The sequence below is a fragment of the Carcharodon carcharias genome, chromosome 6 (genome assembly GCF_017639515.1).
Source record: "Carcharodon carcharias isolate sCarCar2 chromosome 6, sCarCar2.pri, whole genome shotgun sequence".
In the NCBI taxonomy this organism is placed as follows: Eukaryota; Metazoa; Chordata; class Chondrichthyes; order Lamniformes; family Lamnidae; genus Carcharodon; species Carcharodon carcharias.
Genome location: NC_054472.1, coordinates 86,036,943 through 86,056,384, shown reverse-complemented (window position 1 = coordinate 86,056,384; position 19,442 = coordinate 86,036,943). Strand labels below are relative to the sequence as shown.

The window sequence follows — 19,442 nt, the reverse complement described above, 5'->3', positions numbered from 1 at the left end:
AATTTATGAAATCAGTCATGCAACACTAATCCTGTAATAACAACCCTCAGGCTTTTGTCAACAGGCAGATTGAAATAGCAAGCACTGATTTTTTAACATTGCAGGTTTTTCCGATTATTTAAAGGACAGGTGTTTTAAATGCCTTGACAGCCTGACAGCTCTGTTGATAGATCCTTTTGACAGTTCCTTTTAACGCTTCTCTTAACAGTTCCCTTTGACAGCTGTCTTGACAGTTCCAATGAGCTTGACAGTTCTAATGAGTTTATGTACTTTTAATGCACATTCATGTCTAATTTTAACAATTCCAAAGGGCACCTTACCCTGGAAAAGGATGCCTTATCTAATAGCAGCTTACCTCTCCCAGAGGGCACACGACCTCCTCCAAAGATGCCCCTGGACCATATCTAAAAGGGTACCTTACATCTGCAAAAGCGTACCATACCTCTCCAAATAAATCTGGCAGCTTTAGACCTTGTCCCATCAGGTCCAAAGTGCACAAGTTGTGGTTTGGGCACCCCATTAATTAAAATCAGATCAGCCTGAAGCAGCTGCACTTTAACGTGCAGTTTCTTCCATGAACCACGGATGTGCAACTTTGAACCTGCCCCCATTCACCCACTGTGAAATGGTAGGTGCCGTGTTCCGGGGTGGGACTTCCGGATTCAAGTCTCCACTGTCTTTTTGGTATGATGGGGAGACTCTCAATCTTTATGAAAATTCAGGCCACTGTCTCACCTTACTCTATTAAAACCTTTTATAATTTTAACCATCTGTATTGGGCCACCCCTTAATCTTTTGTTTCAGGAGGAAAGGAAACAGTCTGATCATCCCTTCCTGAAAGATATAATCTCGCTATTCTGGTACTGTCCTGGACCACACTGACTTCAGTGTTAATTTTTCTTATACGCAACTTAGGAAACTGAGCTGATGAAATGTGGGACTTCTACTGTTGAGATATAGTGCAGATGTTTCTGATAATGCAGGCCTTAATGAGGTAATTGAGGTTGGGAGGGAAAGTAGCCAAGTGAGAAGGATTTTTAATTTGTCATCTAAGGATTTTTTTTTAATATTGAAAACAATTAACAATAAATTTTCCAGCTGTACATTTGTTCCACCTCTGAAGCCTACTTCTGATGAAAGGACCCTCAGCCTGATCAGCCTTTCTGGATCATTCTAACCTCAGTTCAGACATCATCCTTGTAAATCCCTGTTACATCCTCTCTAATGTCTCCAGAACTTTTTTGTTATTTGGAGACCAGAGCCGTGCACAGCACTTTAAGTGTTCCCTAAACAAATTCTGTACAAGTTTAACATAATTGCTTTTCAATTCTGTTCCCATAGAAATGAACAGCAGTGCTTTGTTTACATAATTATGGACTTATTAACCTGTATTGCTACTTTTAATGGTTTGTGAATCTGTACCTTTAGATCCCTCTGCTCCTCTACCCAATTCAAATTCTTATTTTCCAAGAGGTCGGTTGATCATCAAAGACAGAGATAAGGAGAAGTTTTTTTCTCCCAGACATTCGTAGGTCTTTGGAACTCTCTTCCTCAAAAGCCAGAGCTAGATAGATTCTTGATTAACAAGGGGGTGCAAGGTTGTTGGGGGTAGGCAGGAATGTGGGGTTGAGGTTACATGAGGTTACAGCCATGATGTTATTGAATGGTGGAGCAGGCTCAAGGGGCCAAGTGGCCTACTCCTGCTTCTAATTCGTACATGTGTATGCCTACCAATTCCTCCTACCAAAATCTCAGTTATCTATATGAAAATTAATTTGCAATTTGCATGCCCATTCTGCGAGTCATATCAACGACTTCTTGCATTTTTTTGCAGTCTTTCTCAGCATTAACTACTACCCAATTTTGTTTTATCCACAAATTCTGAAATTGAACTTTGGTTTCCTGAGTCCAATGCTTTTATGAAAATAGTGAACAACAGTGGTCCTTATGGAACATGATTTCCCGCCTTCTGCCAGTCTGAGTACATATCTTTATTCTGCTATTCTTGCCAATGTTTATATATTATTGGTAATTATTATGCTGAAAATTTCAAGGACAGCTTGACCATGCTCATTTGCATCCATTCATATGTAGTGGGGCAGACTCAGGTTAAATCACATTAGCAAATTGTGGGTTTTCTATGATCAAATGATGGTGATAATTTGTTTGAGGCAAGGGTTTGGCAGTAAAATCCAACAGCTCATTTTATTCTGGATCCTGGTCACCGGTTTGTTGGGACTTATGGATCCTGATTGTACGCTTGTTTTGGGATGGTTGGGATTGGTACAATAGACAGCGTAGGTCAGTAGACACTTCTTAGGTGAAACATATTCTGTTTATTTACAAAGTTGTTCAGCAGCTACACTTGTGTGCTTACAACTCAAATTCTGTCTCCACACTAACTAAGACTCTAACTATAGACTACTGATTACTAACTACTGAGGTAGCCCACGCTACTCTTCTATTGGATACTAAGATCAGGTGATCCTCCATTATAACATTCTTCTTAAAGGTTTTTTCACATCAGATTACCACATCCCTCCCCCTTTACACAGAATTACAATTACAATTTTCTCAAAATATCAAATTATTCACACTGATAAGTAATTTACACATTCAGTCTTTCTGGGGGTTTCCTTATGTGTGTAGAGCATCTCAGCTCTACAGTTCAGATGCCTTGCCAGGAACCTCATTTTCTGGAGCTTTCTGAACATCAGGTTCTTCAGTGGGCACCTGCAAATCTGTTTCCTCAACTCTTGCAGGTACAGCCGACCCTTCAGACACATCTGTACTTGGTTGAGTTCTGTCAACAGGAAATGTTGACTCAGTCATGGAATCATTTCTTGGCGGATGGTTTCTCTCCTCATTATATGATCCACAAGTGTCCGTATGACCCAGTCTTCCCCCTTCAAGTGGTAGGAAAGAGGTCCAGTCACTGCACTTATTTCACCTGATAGCCACTTAGGTCCTTCTCCAAAATTCTTTACATATACCGTTTCTCCTATTGTAAAATTCCTGTCATGATTATGCCAGTTGTGTCTAGTTTTCTGACTTCCCTAACTCCTTTCCACATTCCCCCATAAATTTGGCATTATTAAACTCAATTTCATCCTGAGACAGCGTTTCATCAATAATTCCGCAGGTGTGACACCTGTTGTTGTGTGAGAGTCAGTCCCATAATGGAAAAGAAAATATGCTAGCTTGGTTGCTATGGAATCCCCAGTTAATTTGTTCATTCGCCAGTTCATTTGATGAAAGGTGGTACGGTGAGGTTTTTACATGAGTGGTACCGTTAAGGTTGATAAACCGCTGAAACTCAGCTCTCGTAAATGCCGTGCCATTATCAGATACGAGCACTTCTGGTATCCATGAATGGCAAAACTTTGATGTAGCTTCTCAATTGTAGCAGAAGACATTGGTGACTTCACCTCATATATGTCCATCGATTTTGAGTGGGCATCAACAATAAGCAGAAACATTGTTCCCATGAAAGGTCCCACATAGTCAATGTGTAATCATACCCATGGCCTTCCTGACCACTCCCAAAAGGTGTAACGGAGCTGTTGAAGGTAACTTTTGCACTTGCTTACACTGAATACAATTCTTCACTCAGCTCTCTGTTTCCCCATCTATCCCAGGCCACCATAGATAACTATGCTGTGCATTGGTGTACTGCCTCTTTGTTATGTCACAGCAGTTGGTAAAGCTGAGTTATTTAAAAATCCCGGAGGGAAACTTTAAACAACTGCCGTAACCTATATTTTCATTTGGTATGTTTGAGATGCAGCTCTGAATTCAGGCATAAAACTACCAGTTCTTGAGAGGTTTTTATATCAAATTACATGAGACATTTATTAATTTACACAAGTTAAACACACACACATGGCTACAAATTACTATCATAACTTTTAACAAATTCCCAAACTAATCCCCACTAAGGCAACAGCAACCCACAGACTTTAAGCAGACACCAGGCAAAGCATTTTCACCTTACAAATTCAAAATGAGGTTCCTTTCAGTTTGGTTCCAGTGCAGATAGTTTGTAGGCTTACAGCTGCTTTGATGTTACATGCCTCTGCTCTGCACTCACAAAACTGCTGTCTGTTATACCCAATACATCTCTTTGAAAGTAAATTCTCACTGTGTCACCAGCCCCTTTGAACTCCACCTCTTCTAACAATAAAATCCCTATCATAGTACCAATTTTATTAATAATATAAACATTGTTTGGTCTCTGTTATCTAGGTGCCAGATTTCACTCCCCTTCTTGAATGCTCTATTCAACAAAATGCAAACGCACTCTGCCTCTCTTACATCTCAAAACTAGTACACATCAAAGCACCCAGACTAGCTGGCTTTAATCCAGTTAAGACACACCCACCGACTAAACCTCTATTTTTAAAAAATAATTTCCAACAATATTATATACATTAATAGCTTCATGACACTCCTGGAAAATTAAGCATTGCTGTGTCTTCTCTGCCAACTCATACTTAGAGAATTGCAGAACTCTGTTGCTCTTAATACTTTTCCAGAGGTACATACTTAGACAGGAGGGAAACTGGTAGTGTGTGAAGGTTTTTTGGCAGGGTTTCACTTTTCTTTCGGAGGATGTGCAACTTGATTTGGACTCTGTCCCTCAGGATGGTCTCTCCTAGTTCTTTGTGCTGTTCTCCTGTGCCTTTGTTTGAAACATCTTGTATTTCTTTAGGTTTTTGTATCTTTACACACTCCTTTTCCAAAACAGGAGTGTTTTCATCTTCCTTTTGGAATCTCTGTGACAAATCAAGGTTGATTTCCCTCAGCCAGTTTCATCCTAGGAGGCTTGGTCCTCTGCCTCTCAACACCAACACTGGTAACTTTACTGATTGGCTTCTGTAATGAACAGTAACTCTGCTTATGACTTTGACTTGTATGTCTTCTCCCATGTAAGTTTTTTATTTGGCATCTGTTACTTAAAAATTTAAATTATGTTCACCATAATTCAGATATTTGAAGATGTGTTCACCAATCACTGTAGTGGAAGCTCCTGTGTTCACTTCCATTCTAATAAGCCTGTTATTTACCTTCACTGTTACATAATTGGGTCTGTTTTCCCAACCTTCAAGTTATACAACGAATAAATATCTGAATCTGTTACTTCAAGCTCTTCTAAATTGTAATTCTCACAGGGTTTTTTTCTTTTATTTGAAAGTCTGCCTGATTCTTTCCTTGCACTGTCTCATTAGGTGCCTGTGTCGATCATAATAAAAACATTCAATTTTTTTAAACTGCCAGTCATTGTAAGGTTGTTTGTTTCCACCTCTGTTGCCATTATTCCATATTTTCACTGCTAAATCACTCCTTTTTATTTTTCTGCTAGTGGTGGCTGTTTCCTGCTTCTTGGCAGAGCTTTGTATTTTTGTGTCCTTTTTGGCTGAAGCTTTCCATCCAGTGTGGAGCATGGCACCATTTTGTGCTCCCTGTATGGCTTTTGAATCCCTTACACCACACACTAAATGATCTCAGAGCCATGGGGGAGCCAGTTGCTTGTTATGTGCTAAGTTTGAAACAATTAACAGAACATTGCGAGTTTGGTACACCTTTAAATGACATGCTCAGAGATCGTTTAGTTTCTTGAGTTAAATTTCAACTGTTGCATTGTTACCAGGGGCTTTGGCTAGCAATGACCTTTTATGAGGTCCACCAGTTCATCAAAACCTTTCGAATCAGGGGCACTGGTGCCGTCAGACTTTGAATCAATTCATAGGTTTTGGTCCCACACATGGATAAGAGGGTTGCTTGCCTCTTCTCTACCCCGCAATGTTGTTTGCTTGGAAAAAGAATGTGAGGCTCTCAATATAATGGGACCAATTGTCTGTGGCTGGATCGAAAGGATCAATTCTTCCAAAGTGCAGCATTCTGTGAGGGGATTGCTTTGCCGATTAGGATGGAAATTCTACTTACAATTCCCGTGCGAGGTTCAGCCTGATTTCATTTCTTTTGATTTTGTTTGTTAACTTGTTTTATTCTTGAAGATGGTTTTTGTATTTTCACTGTTTTTCTCACTTTTTTCTTGCTTTGTCCTCATCGCCAGATTGTTGGATCCTGGACACCAGTTGTTGGGACTTATGGATCTGGGTTGCACACTTGTTTTGGGATGGTCGGGTTGGTACAATAGACAGAGTAGGTCAGTGGACACTTCTTAGGTGGAACACATTCTGTTTATTTGCAAAGGTATTCAGCAGCTACAGTTATGTGCTTACAATTCAAACTCTGTCTCCACACTACAGACTCTAACTATAGACTACTGACTACTGAGGTAGCCCGCGCTACGCTTCTATTGGATACCAAGATCATGTGATCTTCCATTATAACATCCTTCTTAAAGTTCTATTACCCATCAGATGACTAAATTTACCAACTACCAATTGTTTATTTTCTAATGGAGGATGCAGCTTTTGTATTCTACTCTTCTGGCAATAGACCCCAGCATTTTCTTTGATGTTTTAATTGCTCCACCATTCTTGTTATTGAGAGTGATATGACAATCAACACTGCCAGGCTGCTTGTTAAATCAATCCCATCCACTGTATATTTATGATGCTCATTTTTGGCCAATGTGCTGTAAAGCAAATAGGAACTTTCCATAGGTTATTCCACTTAGTCACATGATGAAGGAAATTGGATCCTCACATTTGTTCTTCACTATAAATTTCACATTATTAGTTTTCATTTTAATTATGTTCTACTGGACATTTTGCAGCATTAACGGAACCAAATCTAATTTTCATGGTTCCACACCATAAGCAAGGTCAAAGCTGTAACTGGATCTACTTTGATCACTGCTTGAAGCAAACAAAAGTAGAGGCAAGGTTTTGTTCTCACTACCATCTTATGTGCTCTGAGACTTGATGGTAACTTTCTACTGTGGAATTTGGAGGAAGAATGAGAAAGCTGGATTTAAAATGACAGAGTGCAAACAACTTTTCCCATTACTAGTGACAGAAAAATGCATGTCTCTGAAATTGTGCAAGGGATTCTCCTGGTCTCCTAATTTAATCCTGGCAGGAGGCTTGTAAATGCTGAAGGTACTTGAAGTCAATAATTGAAAAGGACCCTGCTGGAAAGTGTTCCCTTATGAATGGCAAGTGAGGACAGAACTAAGCAAAGCTGTGATTCCACGCAGTTTTCCAGCATTCCAGCCCTAAAACTCTGTGGGGCTGGCCATAAAAACATAAGAAATAGGAGCAGGAATAGGCTATTTGGCCCCTGGAGCCCACTCTACCAATCAGCAAGATCGTGGCTGATCTGATGTGTCCTTAACTCCATTTTCCTGCCTGTCCCCAATAATCCTTGACTCCCTTGTCAATCAAAAATCTGTCTAACTCAGCCTTGAATATATTCAATGATCCAGCCTCCACTGGTCTCTGGAGGAGAGAATTCCGAATAATAACAACACTCTGAGAGAAGAGATTTCTCCTCACCTCTGTTTTAAATGGGACACTCTATATTTTGAATCTGTACACCCTAGTGTGAGATTTCCCTACGAGAGGAAACATCCTCTTAGTATCTACCTTGTCAAGCCCCCTCAGAAGCTTATAAGTTTCAATAAAATCACCTCTCATTCTTCTAAACTCCAGTGACTATAGGCCCAATCTGGTCAACCATTCTTCATAAGACAACCCCTTTACCCCAGGAATCAGCCTAGTGAATCTTCTCTGAACTGCCTCCAATGCAAGTGTCTCCCTTCTTAAGTAAGGAGACCAAAACTATACATTGCAGTGCAGGTGTGATTTCACTACCATACAGTTGTAGCAAGACTTCCCTACTTTTATACTCAATCTCCCTTGCAATAAATGCCAACATTCTGTTTGCCTTCTTAATTGCTTACTGCTGACTTTTTGTGATTCATATGCAAGGATACCCAGGTCATTCTGTACCAGAGCATTCTGCAGTCTCTCCATTTAAATAATATTCTGCTTTTCTATTTTTCCTGCCAAAGTGGACAATCTCACATTTTCCCTCATTATACTTCATCAGCAAAGTTTTTTGGCCGCTCACTTAACCTATCTATATCTCTTTTCAGGCTCTCTGGGCTGAATTTTAGCCCCATTGGGGGATTGTGCAGGGACAGGTGGGAGTGATCGTGAACCTGATCGGCGCCCCCATTTCACGTGGGTGGGCCAATTAAGGCCCGACCAGCGTGACGTTTGCCCGGAAGCGCTAAGCGCTCCCTGTGTGGGTGGGCAGTGGGGTTCCCTGAGTACGTGCATGCATGCAAAAGAGCGCAGAAATCTCCCTGAGGCACAGAGGTGCCTCAGGGAGATTTGTTTAACTTTTAAACATCTGAATAAAGTAATTAAAAACTTTTAAAACATGTCACCCTCATGTGACAATGTCACATGAGCTGAGACATGTCAATGAATTTTTAAAATAATTTTTATTAAATTTTTAAACACTTCATGAAACCTCATCCCGCCCGTGGATGAGGTTCCATGAAAAATGTGAAGGCCGCCTGAGCTCTTCACCTACCTGCCAACCTTAAGGCTGGATGGGCAACACATTTAATTATATCAATTAGTTTTTACAGGCCTTAATAGGCCTTTGACAGTTTGGCGGGCAGGTAGCTGGCTGAACTGAAAATCTAAATGATGCATGGTGATGTAGGGACGCCTGCCTGATGTCACCATACATCATTTTACCTGTCAGCGAGCGGGCCCTGTCCCCGCTCGCCAACTGGAAAATTCTTTCCATTGTATCCTCCTCACAGCTTGCTTTCCTACCCATCTTTGGATCATCAGCAAATTTGGCTACAATACAGTCAGTTTCTTCATCCAGATCGTTGATATAGATTGTAAATAGTTGAGCCTCAACACTGACCCCTACAGCACTCCATAAGCTACGACAAGTTTGCCAAGCTGAAAATGACCCATTTCCAGAATATAGGAAATTTTAGACAATTACAACCAATGCATCCACTATCTCTGCAGGCCATAGGATGCAAGCCTCCAGGTCCTGTTAGTATTCCATTACTTTTTCTCCTGTGATATATTGTTCTAAGTTCCTCCCTCCCTTTTGCCTCTTAATTTTTAACTATTTTTGGGATGCTTTTTGTGTTTTCACTGTGAAGAGATACAAAATATTTGTTCAAAGTCACTGCCATTTCCTCATTTTTCATTGTTATTTCACCAGTCTCACCCTCTAAAGGATGAATCTTCACTTTAGCTACCCTTTTCCTTTTCATATGCTTGCAGAAGCTTTTACTGTCTGTTTTTATATACCTTGCTAGTTTTCTCTCATACTCCAATTTCTGCTTATTATTTTTCAGCCATTCTTTACTGGTTCCTAAAACTTTGCCAATCATCTGGTTTACCACTAATCTTTTTGGCACTATGTGCCTTTTCTTTAAATTTGATACTACCCTTAACTTTCTTAGTTAATTTTAATAACTTCCCTTTATTCCATTTCTCTGGGGGTTCCACTAGTCCTCCAATTGAGTTACAGGGGAAGATTAGTTGAACCTCTTTGGAATTTCAGAGCTTCCCTGTCTAGGTTCATCTAGGGGTAAGATACCAAAGAATGGCTGGCATAGGTGGAATTGTGCTCCAATACAAATCAGCTCCCTTCTATAGAGGAGGAGAACATAGGAGCAAGAGTAGGTCATTTAGCCTCTTGATCCTGTTCCGCACCATCATTGAGGTCATGGCTGATCCTTGATCTAACGCCTTTGCCCATATCCCTTAATACCTTTGGATGGCCAGAGATTAGTTTGCTGCATAGTTGCCCGAAACCCCACCCACACCCACCCCAGTCCACCTGACCAATTGGTGGCAGCTTTGCCCACTGGACTGCATGCTGTGCTCTCAGCTCAGGTGCAGGCATTCTCCTAACCCATGCTGCAAGGCTGCACTGTTAGCTTGAACCATGGGGGAGACTGGTCCAAACTGGGATGATGACATTGGAAGGGGCTGTGAGCGCTTCCACCAGCGACTGCTCCATGGCCAGCTTTCGCAAGGTGATTGTACAACGTCCACTAAAACATTCATTAGTTTGCAGTCTCTGCCCCAGGGGTGAAAAGCTCTGGAGCACTTGATGGCACTTTCATGCCTCTGCGTTGCTTGAGTGTGCAGATAAACTAGAGGCCCAACTCCATGCATGTCAATGTGGCTGCATCTGAACTGTCTCAGCTGCAGAGGAATGGTCACTTTATACAAGATTTCTCTAATGCATGGCCGCTTCCCTCCCCACTTCAACCCTGCACGTGCTTGTGCACTACCTTCAACCATAGGACAGCTCTTGTCACCACCCCCCCAAATGCGCCTCAACCGCAGGGCAGCCCTTGCCCCCGCGCCTCCAAAGCACCCCCAGCTTTAAGTCCAACAGACGACCCGGGTGAGCGCTGTGCAATATTACTGTGTACTCACCTCCGAATTCCCTTCAAAGTGCAGCCCGCCAAGTGCCCGCCTTATATGTGCTGTTGTGAAACATGGCACGCAATCACGCCAACGTGGGCGGATGATCCGGCAGGAAGGGGGAATGTTTCCGGCGGGCTGGCCTTATAATGATTTGCAGATGTATTAGAATGAGGTTCCCAATGGGAAACACGGTCCGCCATTGACATGCAGAGCAGACAATCGCAAACTGGTTTCACAACGTCGTGAAACCGATTTTTGGCCTTCTCACCATATCATCCTCTCACACCACCGAGCACGCCCAAAGTCAGCAGGGACAGACCATTCTGCCCCTTGTGTTCTATTCCTCTAGATCAGGCTTGTCCAACCTTTTCCCGTGGGGGGCCACATTTCAATTTTTCTCACACTCTGGGAGCCAATGAGCAAATTTCGGAAAGATAAAGTTTGGCACATTTAACATGAATTTCATTAAAAAAAGATGACGTATGAAAAGAAAAAACTTGCTGAGCAAAAAAAAGGTCACAACACTAAATTGGTAATTTAAAAAATTAGTAATAAATAAAGGTGACCATTAGACTGTGAAAGGGTGAGAGTGTGGGTGTCTGGCTCACTCCAAGTCTCATGGTGCTCACTCATTCACCCTCACTCACTGTGAGAGTGGGTGAGAACGCCTGTTGGTGTGTAGGAATGAGGGTGAATGAGAATGCTGAGGCTGGGAGTGATTTAGACACACACACTTCCCTCCCTCTCACCCCCCTCACACACGCACACACACTCACCCACTCCTCCTTACACATGCACACCACAGTCACCCTCACACATACGCACACACACACTCACCCTCTCCCTCACCCCCCTCATACTCACACTCACCTTCTCCCTCACATATACACACTCACACACCCTCACACACGCGCACACACACACTCACCCTCTGCCTCACATGCAAACACACACTCGCCCACACACACACTCACCCCCTCCCTCACTCACACATACAAATCCACACACGTGCTCTCACCCTTCCCTCTCCCTTACACACACACACATTCATCCCTCACAAACACTTAAACCCCCGCCACACACACACACACACACACACACACACCCCTCACTAACACTCACCCCTCACACATACATTACTACACACACAGTCACCCCTCACACACACACACACAACCCTCATATACACTCAGGCAACACACACACACTTACAATTAACATTTTAAGAATGGGCAGTCCTGTATTTGGATGAGTAATGATGGTAAACATCAGGTCAGTCAGGTATCTGGATTGGATATTTACAGTAAAAGTTATGTCAGTAATCCACATGGACGGGTGTGCAATGCTTGAGTTTTACCAAGACAAAATGTATTGTTCTGCAACAGACAATCTTAGTTGAAAATCCACCTATTTCAAGGTTCAGGGACATTGTGTGTAAACCAACCACCCTCACCCACTCACCCATCTACCCTCACCCTCAGTCAACCGCTTACCCTCACCCCCACTCACCCTCACTTATCCACTCACCCTCACCCTCACTCACCCATACACACCCACTATCAGACTCACCCACTCACTCACACCCTCACACTCACTCACTCACCTAACCTTACACTCGTTCACCCGTGGGCCCCCCCCCACCCTACTCACCCACTTTCACACTCATCTACACACCCTCACAGTTGGGGGGATGGGGGTAGGTGCAATGAGAGCAGAAGAGAGACCTGGGTGAGGCCTGAGGCCTAGCAGCACCCAAACACGGGTCCCTGCTGAGGGGGGGGGCTGAGGCAGAAAGCCGGAGGAATACGGTGAAAGCCAGGGGAACATGGGAAGAACCAGGAGGAAAGCAATGAGAGGCCTGGACAGAGCAGAAAGGAATAAACTGTTCCTGCTCATAACCAGATCGAGAACCACAGGGCACTGTTTTAAAGAAGCACATGCGAGGTGAGATAAAACTTTTTCACACAGTGAGCAGTTAGGGTTTGGAATGCAGTGCCTGGAAGTGTGGTGGAGGCAGGTTCAATTGAGGCATTCAAGAGGGCATTGGATGATTATTTAAATAGAAACAATGTGCAGGGTTATGGGGAAAAGGCAGGAGATTGGTGCGAAGTTAGAATGCTCAGAGAACCGGTGCTGACATGATGGGCCAAATGGCCCCCTTCTTCACCGTAACGATTTCATGATCCTGTGAACCTCTTTGATTATTTCAATAAATTATTTATTTAAATAATTAAAATAGTCAAATAAAACTCACAAAATTGAATTGTAACATGTATTCCCTATTTTCTGTATGTACAGCGCCAACCATTCTGGGAATCCTGCACGTTGTCTAGCCAAAGTGGAGGGTCTTTGAATCAGACACAGTCAAGAGATTTCATGGCCTCAAAGGAACTGTTAGCAGTGGAGAAGTATCTCATTGGTATGTATGAATTCCTCCTCTATATAGTTTTTTTAAATAGAAAACCCTGGTAAAATATTATTAATCTTCACCTGTGAGTACTTCAATAATTATGAAAAATGTGCATGATAAATTATAGATTATTATACAAAAACAGAACAGCATTATTTCCATTTGTAAAGATATTGGCCCTGAGGGTTCTTAGGCTCATCCTCCAGCTTCAATGAGGCAGCATTGCTGCTGCTGACCCTGCCTGAGTGGAACAGGATCAACTTGGTGTTAATACATTAACATATATTAGGATGGCTGTAAGATTCGACTTTGGGAGTCACATGGCGCCCAAAAAAGGGGGCGGAGTTCATAACTGATTTTAAAATGGTTTATATAGAAGCAACAGTTTAAAAACGATGAATAATCTAAATAAAAGGGAAAATCATACCACCCGTGACAGATGAGAATGGTTCATCGGACCCGGAAGTCAAATGGAAGAATGGCGCGGAGTGAGCATCGATCTCTGCAGCTGGTGATGTCAATCATTTGTTTGATCCCATCTGACAAATTACCCAGGATGGGTATCCAAGGTAAACTCTCCCCTTATCCATTGCTTTGACTCGAGGTCATCCTTCAGCTAATTGCATGTTGGGTGCCACTAGTTAACTCTAGCCAGGCATTGGTCTCAATCAGAGGGAACAAGACTCTGTCCGATTGGCTTAGGACTGTCCAGGAGACCCCGATATGCGACCCTTGAAAGCACCATTCGCCTTGGCTATTATCTTTGTTACCTCTGTCAATGACTGCTAAGAACTATTTTTTTCACAGAGCGAGTAAAGAAACAATATTCGTCAGTTGATCACAATACGATGGATGGAATCGTCCCAGATTAACACTGTTATCCGCTGGCCGCAATGGCAGCTTTTCACACCATATCGTCTCACACGCATTACATTAATTATGCATTCCCGGGAGCAGACCGTTTCCATGGCGGCCTGGGCTCTCATTCACCAGCCACACCATCACCTCGCCGCTTCATCATGCCGGGCACCATATTTAAAGTGCAGCCATGCGCACACATCTCAGTGCTCCCAGCCCATGATTACTGCACGGAAGACATGGCCCTGAAAGGCAAGAGGACTGCAGCCCCCAGGTTCAATGGCACGTCCCTCAAGAACCTTTTGGACACAGTGGAGGCCCGCCTCCACTTTGGCTGCAGGGTGGGTAGCAACATCAAAAATCCAGCTTAGGAGGCGGTGGCAGCGGTGGGCAGCACCATCGTGCTGCAAATGAGGACAGCTGCCCACTGCCCACAGGATAAATGATCTCCTCCATTCTGCCAGGGTAAGTCGCTATTCTCATCACTCTCAACTCACACACTCACAAACTCATCACACATTCACAGGGTCCTCACTCACTGCCAGTTAAAGGGACATCACCATTCACTCTTTCACACTCACCTTCATTGTCCTTATCCCATCCATGGGACCACTCACCACCCACAGATGCCAGGCATACTTATCATCTGGCTTGGCAGGCATCCTGTTTACACTCTCTCCATCTCTATTCAGGCAGGACAAGCTGGCACACAACAAGAGAGAGAGGTCACAGAGTGGTGGAGGAATGCCTGAAATCAAGGTCCTCATGGACTTTGAAAACAGAGCCATCCAGCTGGCCGGTGAGGATCTGGGCCGTTCCTGTGCTAACGGTGAGGTTGGCGCTGCTCTACCAAGTGAGGATTCAGCAGACAACCATGCTGTGAGTGATGTGTCCTGTTTCACAGGCCATTGCCATGCACTAATTATCTCCCCTTGCTTTCGCAGGTACATTTGGGGAACAGCCGCCAGAGTCCGTGAGCCAGAGCCTCCAATCAAGCCCTGAAGAAATCTCAGAAGAGGGATCCACTAAAACCCTCCCTGCAGGCCCCTAACAGCGCTCACCTCTACCAGCGCAGAGACACACACCTCAATGGGATCCCGCTTTAGAGTAGCCTCGGGATCACAGTCTGGTGAGCAAATCACACGTTCTGATCCACAGCAGGCGGAGGCAAGGACTTCCCAGGTGTCTGGCACTCGGAGGACTGCTGGAAGCCAGAAACCTGCTGAGTCCGAATCAGATGACGAGCCTCTGGACTCAGTCGAGTCACAGTTGCTGGAGCTGCAAAGGCAAGCTCGGGAACATCAGGGAGGGATGTCTGCTGCACTCCTCAGATTGCAAGGTACGTTGGAAGAGTCTGTCCGCCTTCAGGCTGACGTTATAGCGCCGGCACGCCAATGCACTGGTAGCATGGTGGCCGCCATGGAGACCTTGGTCCAGGATGTCACGCCTGCTCTGTTGAATGGGCTGAACTCCATCGCTGACGCCATAGTTTGCCTCCAACAGTTTGTACACCAGAGGGGTGCAGGGCAGCCTGATCTTACTCCAGCTACCCCTTCTCTTCAAGGAGTTGGTCAAGAGCATTTGGGCACCCATAGGGATGAAGGATCAGCAGGTGCCCCGGGGTCATTTATCCAGGTGACTCCGGGAGGGTACAGCCATTCCGATTCCCCTCCTCATGTGACCTCAGCAGCTGCAGCTCCACAGCTCGAGGAGGGTGCCACTGCCACTGAGCAGGACCCTGAAAGCAGGCCAGGGCCCCCAGGTCTCAGTCCTCTAGAAGACGCCCATCAAGGTCATCACAGACAGGGTGAGCAGTCATCAGGCTGCCCCCACCTCCACTGTGGATGTCCAGGGAGCAACAAGACTTAGCGGCAGGGTTAGGAAAGTTAAGGTGAATTAGTTGCACAGCCTGGGCACAGGTGTTAATCACTTGTACATATTGTTCACTATTGTCAATAAACTCCCAATGCACATCTTCCGACTAGGCACTTTACAGCCTTCCGGACTGAATATTGAATTCAACAACTTTAGGTCTTGACCTCCCTCCTCCATCCCCACCCCCTTTCTGTTTCTTCCCCCTTCCTTTTGTTTTTTTCCAATAAATTATATAGATTTTTCTTTTTCCCACCTATTTCCATTATTTTTAAATATTTTTAAATCTCTTATGCTCCCCCAACCCCCACTAGAGCTATACCTTGAGTGCCCTACCATCCATTCTTAATTAGCACATTCGTTTAGATAATATCACCAACTTCGACACCTATGTGTTCTTTTGTTCTGCTGTCTGTGACATCTTTTGATGATCTGCTTCTATCACTGCTTTTGCCTACAACCATACCACCCCCTCCACTTCTCTCCCCCACCCAACCACCTCCCCCACCATGTGCCCACCAACGCCGCCCCCCCCGCCCCCCACCACCACCATCTTAAACCAGCTTATATTTCACCCCTTCCTGGGATTCACCTAGTTCTGTCGAAGGGTCATGAGGACTCGAAACGTCAACTCTTTTCTTCTCCGCCGATGCTGCCAGACCTGCTGAGTTTTTCCAGGTAATACTCTAAATATGGATGTTCTATCTCACACTAACATAGCATTCCATCTAGCTCAAGCATCAGGCTCTCAATTAAACAGAGAATTTTAGGATTGATAGCCCTTTCCAAATGAGACAAATCACAATTATCTTGCATATTCTTTTATCCTTTGCATACTTTGGCATAATCTGTAAGTACTGACAAACATTATCAGGGTAGATGCATTTATTAATCCAGTTGTTTCAAAATGTTTTTAATTTGATTGAATAGTATATGCCAAGGACTCCATACTTACATCATCGGGAAAACAAAGTTACAGAAGTGGCAGGTCCTTACAGTGAATTTTAAAATGGAGCTGGAAGTGAACAATACTTTATGTTGCCAGATAACCCTATTTTTCAATTATCACATTGATAGCTATCTCTTGTCCAATTTCACATATTTTTCCAAGTATAAAAGCTGGAAAGTCATGCTGCAGCTGCTTAGAACCTTGGTTAGGCTACATTTGGAATATTGCATGCAATTCTGTTCGCCACATTACCAGAAGGATATGGAGGTGTTGGAGAGGGTGCAGCGGAGGTTTACCAGGATGTTGCCTGGTCTGGAGGCTATTAGCTATGAAGAGAGGTTGGAGAATCTCGGATTGTTCTCACTAGAGTGACAGAGATTGAGGGGTGACTTGATAGAAGTTGACAAAATGATGAGTGGCATGGACAGAGCAGATAGTCAGAAGCTTTTTCCCAGGGTGGAAGAGTCAATTACTAGGGGACATAGATTTAAGGTGAGAGCAGAAAACTATAGAGGAGATGTGGAGGGCAAGTTTTTTACACAGAGGGTAGTGAGTGTCTGGAATTTGCTGCCAGAGGAGGTGGTGGAAGCAGGTACGATAGTGGTGTTTAAGAGGCAGCTTGACAAATACATGAATAGGATGGGAATAGGGGGATACGGACCTGGAAGTGCAAAATGTTTTATTTGACAGGCAATATGATCGGCACAGGCTCAGAGGGCCGAAGGGCCTGTTCCTGAGCTGTACTTTTCTTTGTTCTTTGTTCTAATGATAAAACCCCCCAAAAAAATGACCCATTAAAATAAATCTTATGATACCAAGGGTTTCTGTAGTTCCTGAAACAACCATTTTTTTAAACACTAGTTAATCTCTCATGGAATTACTCAGGACAGCATTTTCTTAAATGTCCCTTTCTTCGTCTTTTTCTTTCTCTCTGACTCCCTCTCTCTGTTTATCTCCCATCATAACCAATTTTAATTAGAAAGGTAAAAGCAAAATACTGCGGATGCTGAAAATATGAAATAAAAATAGAAAATGCTGGAAAAGCTCAACAGGCCTGACAGCATGTGTAGTGAGAGAAACAGAGTTAACATTTTGAGACCTGAAGAAGAGTCATATGGACTCGAAACGTTAACTCTGTCTCTCTCTCCACAGATGCTGTCAGGCCTGTTGAGCTTTTCCAGCAGTTTCTGTTTTTATTAATTAGAAAGATTTTCTTCATAATGTGTTGCTCTTGAAATGTTCATTTTATTGCTTTCTGGTGCTATGACTAAAGAAAACAAAACTGTTCCTATTTCAGAACTTGACAAGGATCTTGCTACAAAAGTGTTAACAATTGAATCTGAAGTGCAGAGGAATTCAAATACCCGAAGTATATTAAACATGTCAAATTACCATGGAAGTCTGTCACAAACATTACTTGGCCAAAGTTCTAGACCTCAAACACCACCAAGTCTTTTTTGGAAAGGACTTCCACCTCAGAGCCAAAGAAATGAATTACCACGGAGCTCCAGTAACCAAAACAGTAGACCTGAGTCTCCCAAAAGCCAGTATAACAGGCCTCAGACATTATTAGCTCAAGGAAGTAGGCCTGGAACTCCTAACAGTCGAAGTGCAATTTCTAACAACCCTGGCAGTAAAGAAGAAACCTTCAGCAATCCAAATAGAATGGCAACACCTACCGGTCAAGTTGGAAGACGACTTAGTTCTCCAGCTAGCCAGCCTGGCATTATTATTGAGAATCTTTCACAAAGGAGCCATTTGTCTGAGGTGAGAAAATATATAGATGCTTTTGATCTTTGGAAATAAATGATTAAAAGAGTAAAGAAGCCTGCAAAACAGATTTTGAAATTAATTTTTTTACCATGCAAATAAACTTATGAGAATGCTGTCAGAAAATAATTGAAGGGTGAGGAAACTTTGGAGAAAGGGTGTCGTTTTGATGTGAGCATTGCAACTAAATCAACCTAAGTTGATATTAATGAGAAGCATTGCCTCCCTGCAATGTTGCCAAGGAATGCAAGTGGCTCAAGCATACTTTGAAAGTACAATCTGAACATTTACTTTCACATGGGATATGAAAAATAAATGTATACCTTACAGAAAATAAAGTGCTCTTATGTTTGATGACTTCACCTTTAATCCCCATTCATCTATTTTACCTCTTCATGCTCTTATACCTCATCTCAAATGCAACACTCACATCAACAGCATAACTCCATGGGCAGAATCTTGTGCTCACACCCATGGCAGGTTTGGTGGCATGGGGAGCATTTACTCGGGCAGGAGGGTGATAGGTGGGGATCCCGCCTCCTTCCCACCTCTACCTCAATTAAGCCCGTGGTGGGAAGGCCCTGACCTGCTGCCAATTGAAGCCCTTAAGTGAGCAGTTTATGCCCTTTTAAGTGCCTCATCCTGCTGCTCCCAGTGGAGTTTGGGAGACACACCATGTGGGGAGCATGACAAGCAAAGACTGGTATGTTTTCTTGCATGCTCCTGGGTAGGGGGGTGAGGTCCCTCATTCAAAGGCATTCGGTGCCTAATTGAGGGACACAGCATCAGGAAAAAGTGGGGGGGTGGTGCAGCTGAAAGCCACACCCCTGTCCTTGATGTTGACCCCCTTCACCCCCCATCCTCATGACTGCCATCTGACTATCCCCCTCCCGCTATCACTCAGCTGTACCTGGGGTCCCCCCCCTCGATCCAAGGCCTCGGGTGGTGTAGTGCTGACAGTAGTCACCGCCTCCCCGGTGGTGCTGCTGAGCACAGGAGAGGTTTCAGCAGATGGGACCTCTGCCCTTGGGGTCCTTAATTTGGCCTGTTAAGTACATGAATGGCACAAGATTTGGCAGGCCTTCTTGAAAAGAGGTGACTCAAGGGTCTCGCCGATTTTCGAACCAGCAGCCAAGATCCCCTCGCTTCCATCAGATTCTGCTCATGTGTCTCTGGGAAACCTTCT

The 19,442-nt window shown here is 43.7% G+C and overlaps 1 protein-coding gene across 1 annotated transcript in view; it reads left to right on the top strand.

Moving 5' to 3' along the window:
• Window positions 1–18,292, top strand: part of c6h8orf34 (chromosome 6 C8orf34 homolog) — a 321,869-nt gene extending 303,577 nt beyond the window's left edge. The window contains exons 11-12 of the mRNA XM_041189264.1: window positions 12,696–12,816; window positions 17,784–18,292. Of these exons, the coding sequence (XP_041045198.1) occupies window positions 12,696–12,816; window positions 17,784–18,292 (630 nt within the window). The remainder of the gene's footprint in view (window positions 1–12,695; window positions 12,817–17,783) is intronic.
• The last annotated feature ends 1,150 nt before the right edge of the window (window positions 18,293–19,442 follow it).